Source organism: Equus asinus, chromosome 2 (genome assembly GCF_041296235.1).
Source record: "Equus asinus isolate D_3611 breed Donkey chromosome 2, EquAss-T2T_v2, whole genome shotgun sequence".
Taxonomy (NCBI): domain Eukaryota; kingdom Metazoa; phylum Chordata; class Mammalia; order Perissodactyla; family Equidae; genus Equus; species Equus asinus.
Window position 1 is genome coordinate 142,817,990 of NC_091791.1, and position 14,996 is coordinate 142,832,985.

Below are 14,996 nucleotides of genomic sequence, written 5' to 3' on the forward strand. Positions count from 1 at the left end.
ACCATGACACAGGTCAACAAGTGGTCAGGAGGTTAATAACAAAGACCCTTCAATGGAGCATATTCTACCTGGGAAAGATACAGGGTCTCTGGCTTCCAGGATAGGAGAATTCATTCCCTCCTACCTACGCGAGGTCTTTTCTTCCCCTCCCAGAGACCCACTCACTAAGAATAGGATCTTCATGAAATTTTTAGTATTGACATATAATTGGTAGAATCAGTATATATATGTATGTGATTATTTGTTAATTCCTATTCTCTAACCTTGTTTTTTTCCCCCAGAAATAGCTTTGAGATATAATTCACGTGACATAAAATTCACCTATACAATTCAGTGACTTTTAGTATGTTCACAGTTGTGCAACCAGTGTTACTAACTTTAGAATGTTTTAGCACCCCAAAAAGAAACTATGTACCCATTAGCAGTCATTCCCCATTTCTTCTCTCCCTAGCTACTAGCCGTTGCTGATCTACTCTGTATGGATTTTCCTATTCTGGACATATCATATAAATGGAATCATACAATATGTGGCTTTTTGTGCCTGGCTTCTTTCACTTAGCACAATGTTTTCAAGGTTCATCTGTGTTGCAGCATGCATCAGAACTTCATTCCTTTTTATGACCAAATAATATTCTATTGTACTGATATACCACATTTTGTCATCCATTGATGGACATTTGGGTTGTTTCACTTTTTAGCTATTATGAATAGTGCTTCTACTTTTTAGCTATTATGAATAGTGCTTCTATTAACATTCATATACATTTTCTGTGTGTGAACATTTTTTTCAGTTCTTTCGGGCATATGCCTGGAAATAGAATGGATTGGCCCATATGACAACTCTCTATTTAACTTAGAGCAGCTTCCAAATTTTTCCAAAGAAGGTGTACCATTTTATATTCTCACCAGCAATGTATGAGGGTTCCAGTTTCTCTATAGCCTCACCAGTTCTTGTTATTGTTTATTTGATTATAGCCATTCTATTGGGTATGAAGTGGTACCTCATTGTAGGTTTGACTTGAATTTCTCTAATGATGAATGTTGTTGAGTAATCATCTTTTCATATGCTGATTGGCCATTTGTATATCTTCTTTGGAGAAATGTCTAGTAAGATCCTTTGCCTGTTTCTAAGTTGGTTATTTGTCTCTCTGTTAGATTTTCAGAGTTCTTTATATGTTCTGCATAAATATTCTTATTAGATATATGATATACAGTTTTAGCTCTTCCATTTAGATCTATGATCCATATTTGAGTTAATATTTGTGTATGGTGTGAATTGGGGTCCAACTACATCCTTTTGCGTGTAGGTATCTAGTTGTCCCGGCACCATTTGTTGAAAAGACTCTTATTTTTCCCTAAATGATCTTGGCACCCTTGTTGCAAATCTGTTGACCATTAATGTAAGGGTTTATTTTTGGACTCTCAATTCTATTCCACTAATCTATATGTCTATCTTTATGCCAGTACTATACATCTTGATTATTGTAGCTTTGTAGTAAGTTTTGAAATTGGGAAGTATGAGTCCTCCCACTTTGCCCATCTTTTTCAAGATTGTTTTGGATTTCTTGTAATTTCATATGAATTTTAGGGCCAGCTTGTCAGTTTCTACAAAGAAGCTAGCTGAGATTCTGACAGGGATTGCATTAAATCTATGGCTCAATTTGGAGAAGTATTGGTATCTTAACAATCTTCTGATCCATAAACATGGATGTTTTTCCATTTATTTAGATCTGTAATTTTTTTCACCAGTGTTCCATAGCTTTCAGAGTATTAGTTTTACCTTATTTGCTAAATTTATTCTTAAATATCTTAACCTTTTTTATGCTATTGTAAATTGTTTTTTTTCTTGAAGATTGGCACCTGAGCTAACAACTGTTGCCAATCTTCTTTTTTTTCCTGCTTTTTTCTCCCCAAATCCCCCCAGTACATAGTTATATATTTTAGTTGTGGGTCCTTCTAGTTGTGGCATGTGGGATGCCACCTCAACGTGGCCTCATGAGCAGTGCCATGTCTGCGCCCAGGATCCAAACCAGTGAAACCCCGGGCCACCCAGGTGGAGTGGGCGAACTTAACCACTTGGCCATGGGACCAGCCCCTGTAAATTGTTTTCTTAATTTCATTTTGGAATTGTTCATTGCCAGTATATAGAAATATGATTTATTTGGAAATTGATCTTATATACTGGAACCTTGCTGAACTTGTTAATCAGTTCTAATCGTGAATGTGTGTGTGTGTGTGTCTATTTATTCCTTAGGATTTTCTAAATACAAGATCATGTCATCTTCTATTTTACTTCTTCCTTTCCAATTTGGATATGTTTTATTTCTTTTTCTGTCCTAACTGTCCTGGTGAGAACCTCTAGTAAAATATTGAATAGGAATGATGAGAGAGAACATCCTGTCTTGTTTTTGATCTTCGGGAGAAAGCAGTCAGATGTTCAGCATTAAGTGTACTGTAAGCTGTGGGTTTTCATAGATGCTGTTTATCAGGTTGAGGATGTTCTCTTCCATTTCTAATTTGTTGAGTGTTTTTATCATGAAAGATGTTGGATTTTTTTCAATGCTTTTTCTGCATCTATTGAGGAACTTACGTGATTTTAGTTTTTTATTACCATGATGTATTATATTGATTGATTTTTGTATGTTAAATCAACCTTGCTGTTCCTGTGATCAATTTCACTTGGTCATGGTGTATAATCCTTTTTGTATGTTGCTGGATTCTGTTTGCTGGTATTTTGGTGTCTATATTCAGAATGGATATTGGTCAGTAGATTTTTTTTTCCTCATGATATCTTTGGTTTTGATATCAAGGTAGTATTGACCTCATAAAATGAATTGGAAAGTGTATCTGTCTTTCTAGATTTTGGAAGAGTTTGGGAAGGATCAGCGTTAATTCTTCTCTAAACATTTGGTCAAATTCTCCAGTGAAGACATTTGGGCCTGGCCTTTTCTTTGCAGGAAGTTTTTTTTTTTTAGTACAAATTCAGTTTCCTTGTTGGTTATGTGTCTATTTAAATTTTCTGTCTCTTCTTGAGTTAGTTTCAGTTGTTTGTGTCTAGGAATTTCTCTATTTGTTTTAGATTATCTAATTTTTGGCATACAATTTTTCTAGTATTCCTTTATAATCTTTTTATTTCTCTAAGATTGGTAGTGTTGTCCTTTCTTTCACTTCTGATTTTATGAATCTGAGTTTTCTGTTTTTATCCTTGGTCAGTCTAGCTAAAGGTTTATCAATTTTGTTGATCTTTTCCAAGAAAAGATCATTTATTTCCACTCTAATATTTATTATGTCTTTCCTTCTGCTTCCTTTGGGTTGAGCTGACTCTTATTTTTCTAATTTCTTAAGGTTGAAGGTTAAGTTATTGATATGATATCTTTCTTCTTTTTTAATATAGCTGTTTACTGCTGTAAATTTCCCTCTGAGCACTGCTTTAGCTTCATTTGATAATTTTTTGTATGTTGTGCTTTTGTTTTCATTCACCCAAAAGTATTTTCTAGTTTCCCTTGTGTTTCTTCTTTGACCCATTGGTTATTAAGACTGTGTTGTTTAATTTCCACGTATTTGTGAATTTTCCAAAATTCTGTTAATGATTTCTAATTTTACTCCATTGTGGTTGGAGAACATACTTTGTATGATTTCAGTCTTTCAAATTTATTGAGGCTTATTTTATGACCTAACATATGATCTGTCCTTGAGAATGTTTCTTGTGTACCTGAGAAGACTGTGTATCCTGCCATTGTTGAATGATGTGTTCTATAGATGTCTGTTATGTTTAGTTGGTTTACAGTGTTGTAAAAAGTCCTATATCAAAGGATACTCTTCTATATAACTATACTACAACTATCAAAATCAAATTATCATTGATACAAATTATCTAAATTACAGCAGTTATTTAAATTTCACCAACTGCCTTGCTAATGCCTTTGATAGAATAAGATATATATAAAGTAGTTTCAGTGTTGCTATCCCATACCTCCGAGACTTTCTTTTTGACCAATAAAATGAGGTGGAAGTGACATTGCATAACTTCTGAGACTAGACCATAGGAAGCTTTTCAGTCTCCACTTGGCTTTCTTGGAATGCTCCCTCTTAGGATACTCTCTTGAAACCCAGGTGTCATGCCATGAGAAACCCAAGCCACCAGTAGAGAGACCAAGTAGAGGCAGCACTCTGGTTGACAGCCCCAGTTGAACTCCCAGCTGACAGACACCATCCACTGAGCCATCCTGGATGTTCCAGCTCAATCAACCCTCCAGATGACTGCTGCCATCCCAGCACCACAGGCACAACAGGAGAACCACCTAGTCAACTCATAGAATCATGAGAGTTAACAGGAACTCTATGTATGTACACTAACCCACAATACACACATCTGTATTTCTGTATCCATCTATATAGGCATATTAAAAACCATGAGTTACACTGATACTTCTGATTTCAATTCTACACCTCAAGGTTCATTTTAGGTTTCCCCTTTCCTTATTTGTAATTTCTTTCTCCACCAGTAAAAAAACCAGCTCTGATTGTCTAAAATATATTCACTTATCTTTTCAATTCTAGTATATACATAAAGTATACTTCCTGTCCAAGACGCAAGTTTAAGTCTCTCTCTGTTTGGTGTAATTGACAATGTGTGATAGGGCATGAGAGCTCTCCCTACAGGCTTTCCCAACTCTGATTTAGTTAAGGTTTCTTTTATTAATTTCCATACTTCTCTCAACTTTGTTTTTTACCACTTTGTTTTATACTACAAAGGCCAATCTCTGCCTTTCCTTTGAAGTTTTTAACCCATTTACATTTACTGTAGTTACTGATAAGATAGGATTTATGTCTGCTATTTTACTACTTGCTTTCTATATATCTTATGTCCTTTTTTGTTCCTCTATTTCCCCATGACTGCTTTATTTTTTATTATGTAGATATTTTCTAGTATACCATTTTAATTCCCTTGTCATTTTTTTACTATATATTTTTGAGTCATTTTCTTTTTTTTTTTTTTAAAGATATTATTTTTTTCCTTTTTCTCCCCAAAGCCCCTGGTACATAGTTGTATATTCTTAGTTGTGGGACCTTCTAATTGTGGCATGTGGGATCCTGCCTCAGCATGGCTCAATGAACAGTGCCATGTCCGTGCCCAGGATTCGAACCGACGAAACACTGGGCTGCCTGCAGCAGAGCGCACAAACTTAACCACTTGGCCATGGGGCCGGCCCCCTTGTGTCATTTTCTTAACAGTTCCTTTGGGGATTACAATTCTTATCTTAATTTTTAACAATCTAGTTTCAATTAATACCAACTTAATTTCAATACTGTATAAAACTTTGCTCTTATATGGTTCCATTTCCTTCTCCTCCCACCCTTTGTGCTACTATTGTCATACAAATTACATCTTTATGCATATATATTCAATACAGATTTATAATTATTACTTATGAAATTGTATTTTAATCAATGGAAGAAAAGAGTTACAAAAATATGTTTATACTGTCTTTTATATTTACCCATGTAGTTACTTTTACTGTTGCTCTTTATTTTTTTGTGTGGATTTGAATTACTGCCTGGTGTCCTTTCATGTCAGCCTGAAGCACTATCTTTTCACTTGCTGCTTTTAAGATTCTGTTTGTCTTTGGATTTGACAGTTTGATGATGATATAACTAGTGAATCTTTATGAGTTTATCCTTCTTGAAGATCACTGAGTTTCTTGAATGTGCAGATGAATGTTTTTCATCAAATTTGGGAGGTTTTGGATATCATTTCTTCAAATATTTTTTCTGCCTCTTTCTAGCTCTCCTCTTTTTATAGGATTTCCAGTATGCATATGTTGGTATGTTTGATGGTGTTCCATAGGTCTCTGAGATTCTCTTCACTTTTCTTCATCCTTTTTTTCTTTCTGTTCCTTAGACTAGATAATCTCAATTGACCTATCTTCAAATTCAATGATTATTTCTTCTGCCAGTTCAAGTCTGTTATTGAGACCTACCAGTGAATATTATAGTGAATAGTGTATTTTAGATATTGTACTTTTCAAATTCAGAATTTCTATTTACATCTTTTTATAATATCTATCTCTTTATTGACATTCTCTATTTAGTGAGGCATTATTCTCATACTTTTCTTTAATTCTATAGACATGATTTCCTTTAGTTCTTTGAACATATTTATAACAGCTGATTGAAAGTCTTTGGTAAGTTCAAGATCTGGGCTTCCTTAGGAATGGTTTCTGTTGGTTCCCTTTTTCCATGTGTATGGGCCATACTTTCCTCTTTCTTTGTGTGTCTCATAAATTTTGTTGAAAACTAGACATTTTAAATAATACAAAGTGGCAACTCTGGAAATCAGATTCCTCTCCCCTCTAAGGATTTCTTGTTTTTTTGCTGTTTATTTTGTTGTTGCGGTTGCTGTTTGTTTAGTGACATTCCTAGGATAATTCTGTGAAATCTGTATTCTTTCTTGTGTGCAGCTACTAAGTCTCTGCTCAGTTAACGTAGTGTTCAGCTGATGAGTAGACAGAGAGTTTCTTAAATTTCTTGATCCAGTAAGTCTCTCAGCTTTTCCTGAGGGGCTCTATGTGTGTGTTGGGACATGTGCTTAATGCTCTTTCAGGAAGTTTACAACTCGGCCTTAGCCTTCCCTTTCTGCGTGGGAAGATCCCCAAGGTCAGCCACAGGTGATAGATTAGGGTCTTTTCAGGTCTTTCCTGGGCATATGTACAGCCCTGCACAGGAGCATGGCCTAGTAGATTCCAAGGAATATTTTGGAGCTTTTCAAATCTCCCTATGGACATCTCATTTTCTACTTTTTCTCTTTTAGTTTTTTGACTAGACTTTTGTTAGCCACAACTGGTATTGCTGCCTCAGGTAGCTGTGATGTTAAATAATTGTTGCTGATGGTTGTCAACAAATGCTGTGAAGATAGGGCCATTCTCGTAGAGCAAGCTCCAAGTAAGGTAAAATAAAGACAAAGCCTGGGAATGGAGCTTTACAGGCAGCTTCACACTGTTCTCTGGGGATGAGACGTTTGGAGAGCTCCAAACCTCTTCTGCCTCCACTGCCTACAGTGGCTGCTGTGCTGATGGTTCTCACAGCTACCATAGCTGTGCATCTGTTGGTTTTGAAGGCTCCTGTGGAGCTAGGAAGAGGGGGATAGGAATAGGACAAACTAAAACAGCACAAAACTTACTGTTTTTACTGATAGCCACTTGTATTGAATAAATGCTCCTTGGAATGTTGCAAGCCTTTGCTAATTTTCAGAGTTCTGAAAAAGTTGATTTTGACAGTTTTTGACAGTGTTTTCATTGCTTTTATGGAAGAAGATGTTTTCAGAGGTGCTTTCTCTGCCATTTCAGAAGTGCTTCCTATAAAATTGTTTTAAGAATACTTTTTAAAGATGATATAGGGAGAAGTCATAGAAAGGTAATATTTCCTGAAACTAGTAATCTGAGGAAACTTTGAGGAAAGGTGAGCTGATTATTATTTTTATATAAATTACATATTATTTATATATTTCATAATATATTTATAAAATATGTAATGTGTACATATACTAATACAAATTATTATATTATCCAAAGAAAATTATTTGGAATAAAATTCAAACAAGGTTGTATTCCAGATGAGATTTTCTTTAGAAGTTTAGATGCTTAGGTGAGTTGTACTGAATAGGAACGTGAGAAGAGTTCACGGGTCTCAGAAGTTTTCTTTTTCTCTTTCATTTTGCTTTTTTAGGTGTACAGAGCCAATGGGCCAGATGGAGCTGTTGGCAGAGGCCAGAGAATCCACCTGCAGTTATGGGACACAGCAGGGCAGGAGAGGTATGAGAATCTTCAGTTACGTGCTCCTTACTGGAGGAAAGGGAAAAACAGCTTTGCTTTTCACACAGCGACCTAAGCAGGAAAAGGCCAGCTGATTAGTTTATTTGCACCTGGATAACACATGCTGCCAAATTAGCAGGAAATTTATCAGTTTGAGGTGATAATGGTGGCTTTATTTCATACAAAGTCAAAGGAAAAATGAATCCTTTTCAAAACGGATCATCTTATGTGTGGATTTTTTCCTTCTTCTTTTTTTTAAGGCTTGTACACTTTTCTCCATTAACTTTTGCTATTTACTCAGCCACAAAGAAAGCTTTGGAGTTACATGTATTATTCTTACCTGATTGTTGAAACCTAGTGGAAAATCTGGTTGGCGTGAACTCAGATGGTCAGAAGTTGCTTGACCAAAATTAGTTACCTGAAATCTTGATATCAAGTTGCTTTTAGTTTGCTACAGCTTCTGTTTTCTCTCACAGTTTCCTTGAAGAATTTTCTTTGTTTTTTAACTTTTTATTATAGAAAATTCCAAGTGTGTATGAAAGCAGAGAGGATTGTGTAATGAACTCATGTACTCATTTTCCAGTTTCAACAGTCATCAGGTTGTGGCCAATCTTATTTCATGTGTACCCCTCACCTCTTCTCACTCCCTCCCCCAAATTATTTTGAAGCAAATTTCAAATATCAGATTATTTCATTCATAACAATTTTCATATATATCTCTAAAAGATAAAGACTCTTTTTGTAAAAACATTGATTAGAAATATTCGAGAAACCTTAAAATAGCAGATTAGATGACAAATTCATACCAGTATTTTCTTCCCTGGAGCCTTTGCCTGTCAGTCGTAGGTTTTGCATAAAGGCAAATTAAGAGGAAACTGGCTGTCAGAGGGAGAGAGAGGGGGAGATAGCAGGAGAAAGCCAGAAAGCCACGGAAGAGTGAATACCAAGAAAGGATAGGGCCTGAGTCAGTGCTTCCCCCACCTTAAAGCCAAATACATGGTTATCAGAGATAAGAGATTTCTGTAGAGCCTGAATTAAAGGTCATGGAACACACTGTAATGTCAAGCCAAGCTTTCACAGGACAAGGAAAACGTACACGGCAAGCACCATTGCTTTGGGGCTAATTAACTCTTAATTGTACAATAAATTCTTGGCTGAGACTAAGGGATCACAAGCTAGTACCTGTCATCCCTGTCCAGCAGGCTGGGTTTTCAAATCACGTGGTCTATTAACACATAAACTTATGGAAGTGATAAATAACTGTCTTAGACACTTTTGGAATATCATCTAATTTGTTTTTTTTTAAATTTTCAATTTACACAGATTGTTTTTGTTTTAAAAGAAAATTCCAAGAATAACTTTGATAATTGTTGGCATTTTATAAAGTGTAGATATATTTTCAAATATTCTTTCTTGCTCTAAATATCTCTTTACTATATTTTCTAAGATATTTGATACCATTGATTATAATTTTATCCTAACAGCATAATTTATCATTGCATAATTCACTAAATCTTATGTAACTAAGAGCTACAATATGCATATATAATGTGAAGTTATTAGTACCAATGGCATGTTATTAAACATCTAGTTTGTTATTGGTGAACGATTGTAAGAGGCTGAGGGCACTGCTGGTAGCTTTCTATTTCAGGACCGGGGCCATGGTTTAGGTGACCAGTCTGCTTTTATGTTCCCAGGTTTCGTAGTTTGACAACAGCATTCTTCAGAGATGCTATGGGGTTTCTTCTGCTTTTTGACCTGACAAATGAGCAAAGTTTCCTCAATGTCAGAAACTGGATAAGTAAGTGTTTTTGTTTCCCTTCCTCTCACTCCCCGCTCCTCACAATAAAACGCCCTCTCATATTCTACTTATGTCATAAATTGTTTTGGAGGAACTCCTAGTGCTATTTAAAATGCTGTTTAAAGAAGCTAAGTTTTTAGTTTTGGGCAAAGATAACTGAAATACTCTGCTTTTCCTAGTAATACGAACTTTGATTTGTTGAGTACTTCCTACACTCCAGGTACAAGGCAGCACTTTCCAAGTACCTTCGTAATTAGCCTTTTCTCCAGAGGGGCCTCTTATCCCCACTTTTATTGATGAGGAAATAGAAGCCTAGAGATGTTAAAGCTCTAAGTAACTGCTTGTCTATTGTGTGCTATCAATTCTTGTACCACTCCAGGGTTTCAAACATATGTTACATAGACGTAAATACCTTTTGAAGGCTTAATGGATCCTACCCCTTGGCTCCATGTCTCTTCTGTACTTAAAGGCCCTTTCTCTGCTTTTAGGGCCAGTGCATTTGCCGGGAGAAGCCCATCATGGAAAACTCTAGAATTGCATTGGCAATACTGGTCCCCAGCACAATATACATAAGCTTCATTTTGGCTGTTTGGAGAGATCTTAATCTCTTAAACAATTAATTAGTAGCCATTTAAAATCCCGCTACTTGACCAAATAACAGCTTGCAAATGTACATTTTCCTCTGTTGGTTGTAGTGGTGTAAACCTAGAGAATCTATTGGGGAAGGTCGTGAAATTCTTAACATCCAAATCTTTACAATGAAAACACTTAAAAATTCCTACTGCTTAAACATCACTTGGTGTTTTGGTATTATGAAAGGGTAATTGGCTGTGGTTTCAGTGGTAGAAAACCTTATTTTAAAAAATGAGGTTTTAAATAATTTTTGTCGTGTATTGTGGTTTTCAAAGCATTTTCACATACTTTGTATCTGATCCTCACAACCACCCCGTGAGGAGATTCAGGCAGGTGGTGTGTCCTTATTTTAGGATGAGGACACTGAGCCTTAAAGAGTAATAGATTTAGCCAAGGACATGGAGCTTTTGGCTTTCAGTTCAGTGGCCTTTTATGCTCTTTCTCAACTAAGTTGATTACTAAGAGTTGAAGAGCTATTTAATACTTTAAATATAGGTTCCCGAATTTAATTATGCTTACTGGGCTTCACTTTGTTAAATGTATTGCACACCTCATTATTTCCCTTACAGCTGAATGGTGGTGGCTATTTCTAGTCCCTTATCCTCAGCTCTTGCTCATCATCCTCTCCTTTGCATCATCAGAAGAAGTTCTGGGGCTTTCTTAAGTCAAGCACTTTATAAAGACCATTATTAGAGATGTGGTTGTAGAATCTTACCATTGAAGATCATCAACCCACCTGTTTTTCACAGATAGAAGTAAAAACCCTGAGGCAGATAAATCTTGCCCATCTGGGCTTTATAGCTAGTTAGATAAAGAACAAAATTATGTGGAATTATGTGTATGCATGTATTTTATTTTGTTTTCCTCATAGTGGAAAAGATTCCTTATTGCCCAATTAGGTAAAAAAAACTTAGGCATATTGAAGATTACATGTCTTCAATGGAAAGTATCCTCCTCCCCTCAACTCCATTTCTAAAAAAAGGTATAATGGTCAGTGTCAGAGGTGGTAATATCAAATCTTAATAACAAATACAAATTTGTTAATTTCTATGCATTTAATTTTTCCTCTGCCTGTTAGCATTTTGAGTATTGTGGGGACCATTCGTTTCTTTTTTTGTCAAAATAGTAGTTTAAAAAAATATATGTATATAAATGATGCATACGAGAACAGAGGCATTATTGCATTAAACAAGTAGCTGACTCCTGGGCCCTGATGGCCGGAGGGAGAGGAGAGCATGTCTGCCCCCTCCCTTTGCTTCTCCAGAGCTGCATGCTAGTCCCTTCTTTCTTGACCCCAAATCTCTCCCTGCCTCCTGGGAAGAGGATGAGAGTCCAGAGGTAAGGCCTGCTGAGTTAGGAGACTGAACAGAGAGCTGAGTCGTCTGGGCTTAAATTTGAAATCTGAAAGGATCAGTTAGTGTTGTATCCACTCACCTGTCTTCCTGGAACTCAGAGGATAAGCAAGTCATGCCCATAGTCATTCCTCGTCTAGTGGCAGCATATTTTGTAAGGAAACTTTAAAGTAGCCTAAATTTCTAAACTTTTCTTCTGTAGCTTCACATAAATGGTATAGGAGCCCAACATGTTTTTGCCTCTATATTTTTATTCCTATTATTCCATCTGTCTGAAAAGCTCTCCCAACATTCACCTCCATTTTTTCTTTAACATTTTTTTTAAGAGTTCTACTTAATATTTAGAAACTGGAAAAAAATGATCTCTGTGAAATTTCCTGTGATACCTTTAGTTGGATTTTTCTGTCCTCCTAACTCCTGTTACATTTTGTGCTAATTATAGGTCCCTATCACACACTGCCTCACGTTGTAGTTACTTACGGATGGGCCTTTTTTCATTGTGAGATTTTTAAAGTAATCAATTAATTTACTTTTTATATAAGTAATTCAGTCTTTGTAGAAAAATTGGGAAAAAAGAAAAACCACCAATAATCACACCTCCCAGACTCCCCAAAATAACCACTATTAAACATTGTTATTGGTAATACTTACATGGCATTTCTAAATCCTTTAATATATTACCTTAGTGGTTCTCAAGTGTGAATGTGCATCTGGATCACCCAGAGGTCTTGTTAAAACACAGATTCTGGGGGCTGGCCCCGTGGCCGAGTGGTTAAGTTCGCACGCTCCGCTGCAGGCGGCCCAGTGTTTCGTTAGTTCAAATCCTGGGCGCGGACATGGCACTGCTCATCAGACCACGCTGAGGCAGCGTCCCACATGCCACAACTAGAAGAACCCACAACGAAGAATACACAACTATGTACCGGGGGGCTTTGGGGAGAAAAAGGAAAAAATAAAAATCTTCAAAAAAACACAGATTCTGGACCATGTACCCAGAATTCCTGATTCATTGGATCTGGGGTGGGACCTGAGAGTTTGCTTTTCTAAGAAGTTCCCAGGTGACAGTAAGGCTGCTGGTCCATGGACCTTACTTGAAGAATCATTGAGTTAACTCATTTAATCCTCACCTTAACCCTTTGAAGAAAGTACCATGATTTTCCCTATTTATAGATGGGGAAACTGAAGCACAGAGTAATCAAATAACTTCCTCAGGGTCACACAGCTAGTAAATGGCTGAGCCAGGATTCAGCCTTAGACACCTTAGGTCCTGAGTTCATGCTCATAACCATGACACAGGACATATAAGGTGTTAACAGAGCACAGAGCCACTCTGGAGACCAGAAAGGTTTCACAGTAGAGGTAACTGAGAGGCAAGTCTTAAAGAAAGCGAGGCGGTTCCCTGAAGGAAGGTTGTGGTTGGGAATTCAAGGGTGTGGGGACAGCAAGTGTAACATCCTGGAGGAAAGAAAGGGCATGGCTGTTATAGGAAACAGTACACAGTTGGTCTTGCCTATATAGGTCTTGTTTCCTCAGTTTTCCCTTGAGGGCAAAGGTCAGAGCCCTGAAATTCTACACCAAGTATCAGGCCCATGTTAATGCTCAGCAAATGCTTCTCAACTTGACTTTCTCTTGCTAAGACATGTCTTCATAATGAGGAACTAACATCTCAACACTCCTCCGCTTAACCGTAATAAAAATAAATTAGTCCATAAACTTAGGGGGATATCTTATTGTGAAAGTTTGGGCTGCTTTAATTTCATTATGGGATGTGATGAGTAAGAAATAAGACTTTATTTTCCTTCTTTGGGAGATTAAACTATTTAGCTTAGTGAAGCTCTTTTGTTTGATTTAATTGCTTTTAAAAAATTATGGCTATTTACAGGTTTTTAGGTGAAAAGAAGTAAAAGCTGTGGAGTAAGAATTGTAATCTATGCTGCTTCTTGGTTCTGGTGACAGGATCATTTACTATTTATTCTGGATTTTCTCTCTTCGTTTAATCCCATGTCTTGTTTGTTTTCTTGATTCTGCTTTAGGATAATAGAAAAATGTGAAAACATTTCAGATAGAAACAGGCTGGTTTATAGGAACAGTTCTTTTAAAGATGTTATTGCTTTGGAGAGAGGGTATATAAAAACAGTGCTTTAAGATTAGCAATAAGCACTAGGAAATCCTCCAAGTTTTTTTTTCAAATGCCCTTCATAAAAATGATAGCCATATGCTGTGTGTGTGCGCGCGCACATGTGCATATGTGTGCACACGCACACTTTTGGAGGGTTAGCAAATTCTCCCATTCTTCTCTGACGTAAATAAGCTGGGGTACATGCTCAAGGACAGGATGAATGCCCCGTCCATTCAGTTTTACAGATTAGGTTATGGATGCTTTGAAAGCATTATATCAGTTCCTTATATCTCTATATCCATTTACAGTTTCCAAAGCACTTTGGTGTATATTCTCCATTGATCATACGCTTACATTATTTACCTATAATAAATTTTCTTATCTTCTTAATTTAATAGGCCAGCTACAAATGCATGCATATTGTGAAAACCCAGATATAGTGTTATGTGGAAACAAAAGTGATCTGGAAGACCAGAGAGTGGTAAAAGAGGAGGAAGCCAGAGAACTTGCAGAGAAATACGGGTGAGTATTTTTGTGCAGAAATCTAGAGAAAACATTTCCAATGCAAACATTAGCACGTGAATGGGTAACAAAAAAGGCAAAAGCAAAAAATTAAAACAAACCCCAAGATGTAGGCCTTGGGAGGTGTCAAATACCTACTTTGCATATTAATATTATATAACCGTGGGACCCACCATAGAAAAAACATGGGGTGAGGGTCTTTATTCAGTGCTTCAGTACCATTTTCTCAATCTCTTGGTGTTTGAGGAAAGACAGCTTTGAGGGCAAATGCCTTAACTGTGTGTAAGGCCGCCTTTCCAAGAAGCAAGTAGGAGATGCCCCGGGTAAGGAAATTCTCTATATTCAGCAAGGAAATTTCAAAGCCAGTTCATATTCTCCTATAGAGAACTCCGGCCTTATTGGCTTTGAAATTTCTGTGCTGGGAGGGGAGTATGAAGATCCCTCTTTGTTCAGGCTGTATTTCTGTTGTGGAGAATCAACTAAATACTGTCTTCCTTCTTGAGCTCTGGGGAGAGGATCACAGTGGCAGCAGCAGCATTAATTGGACAGGAAAGAAGGAGTCAGCGCTGCTTATTAAAGTGTCAAGGGCACCTCCTCAAAGGAATTTGTGTTTTACTTTCTTTCCACCTCTTATACAATAAGTCAAATGTGTATATGTGTTAATTACCCTTAATTTAGGTGGGAGGCAGCTGTGGTGCTGAGAAGGAAGGGGAAGGAGAGAGAGAGGTGGTTTGGTGTGGTGAGGTATGTACAGGATG

General features: G+C 36.8%; 1 protein-coding gene across 10 annotated transcripts in view; it reads left to right on the forward strand.

Annotated features, from left to right (window-relative positions):
- Window positions 1–14,996, forward strand: part of RAB27A (RAB27A, member RAS oncogene family) — a 76,629-nt gene that overhangs the window by 50,076 nt on the left and 11,557 nt on the right. For all 10 annotated transcript variants that reach the window (XM_070501138.1, XM_014860429.3, XM_014860431.3 and 7 more), the window contains 3 exons: window positions 7,726–7,811; window positions 9,509–9,612; window positions 14,115–14,238. In XM_070501138.1, the coding sequence (XP_070357239.1) occupies window positions 7,726–7,811; window positions 9,509–9,612; window positions 14,115–14,238 (314 nt within the window). The remainder of the gene's footprint in view (window positions 1–7,725; window positions 7,812–9,508; window positions 9,613–14,114; window positions 14,239–14,996) is intronic.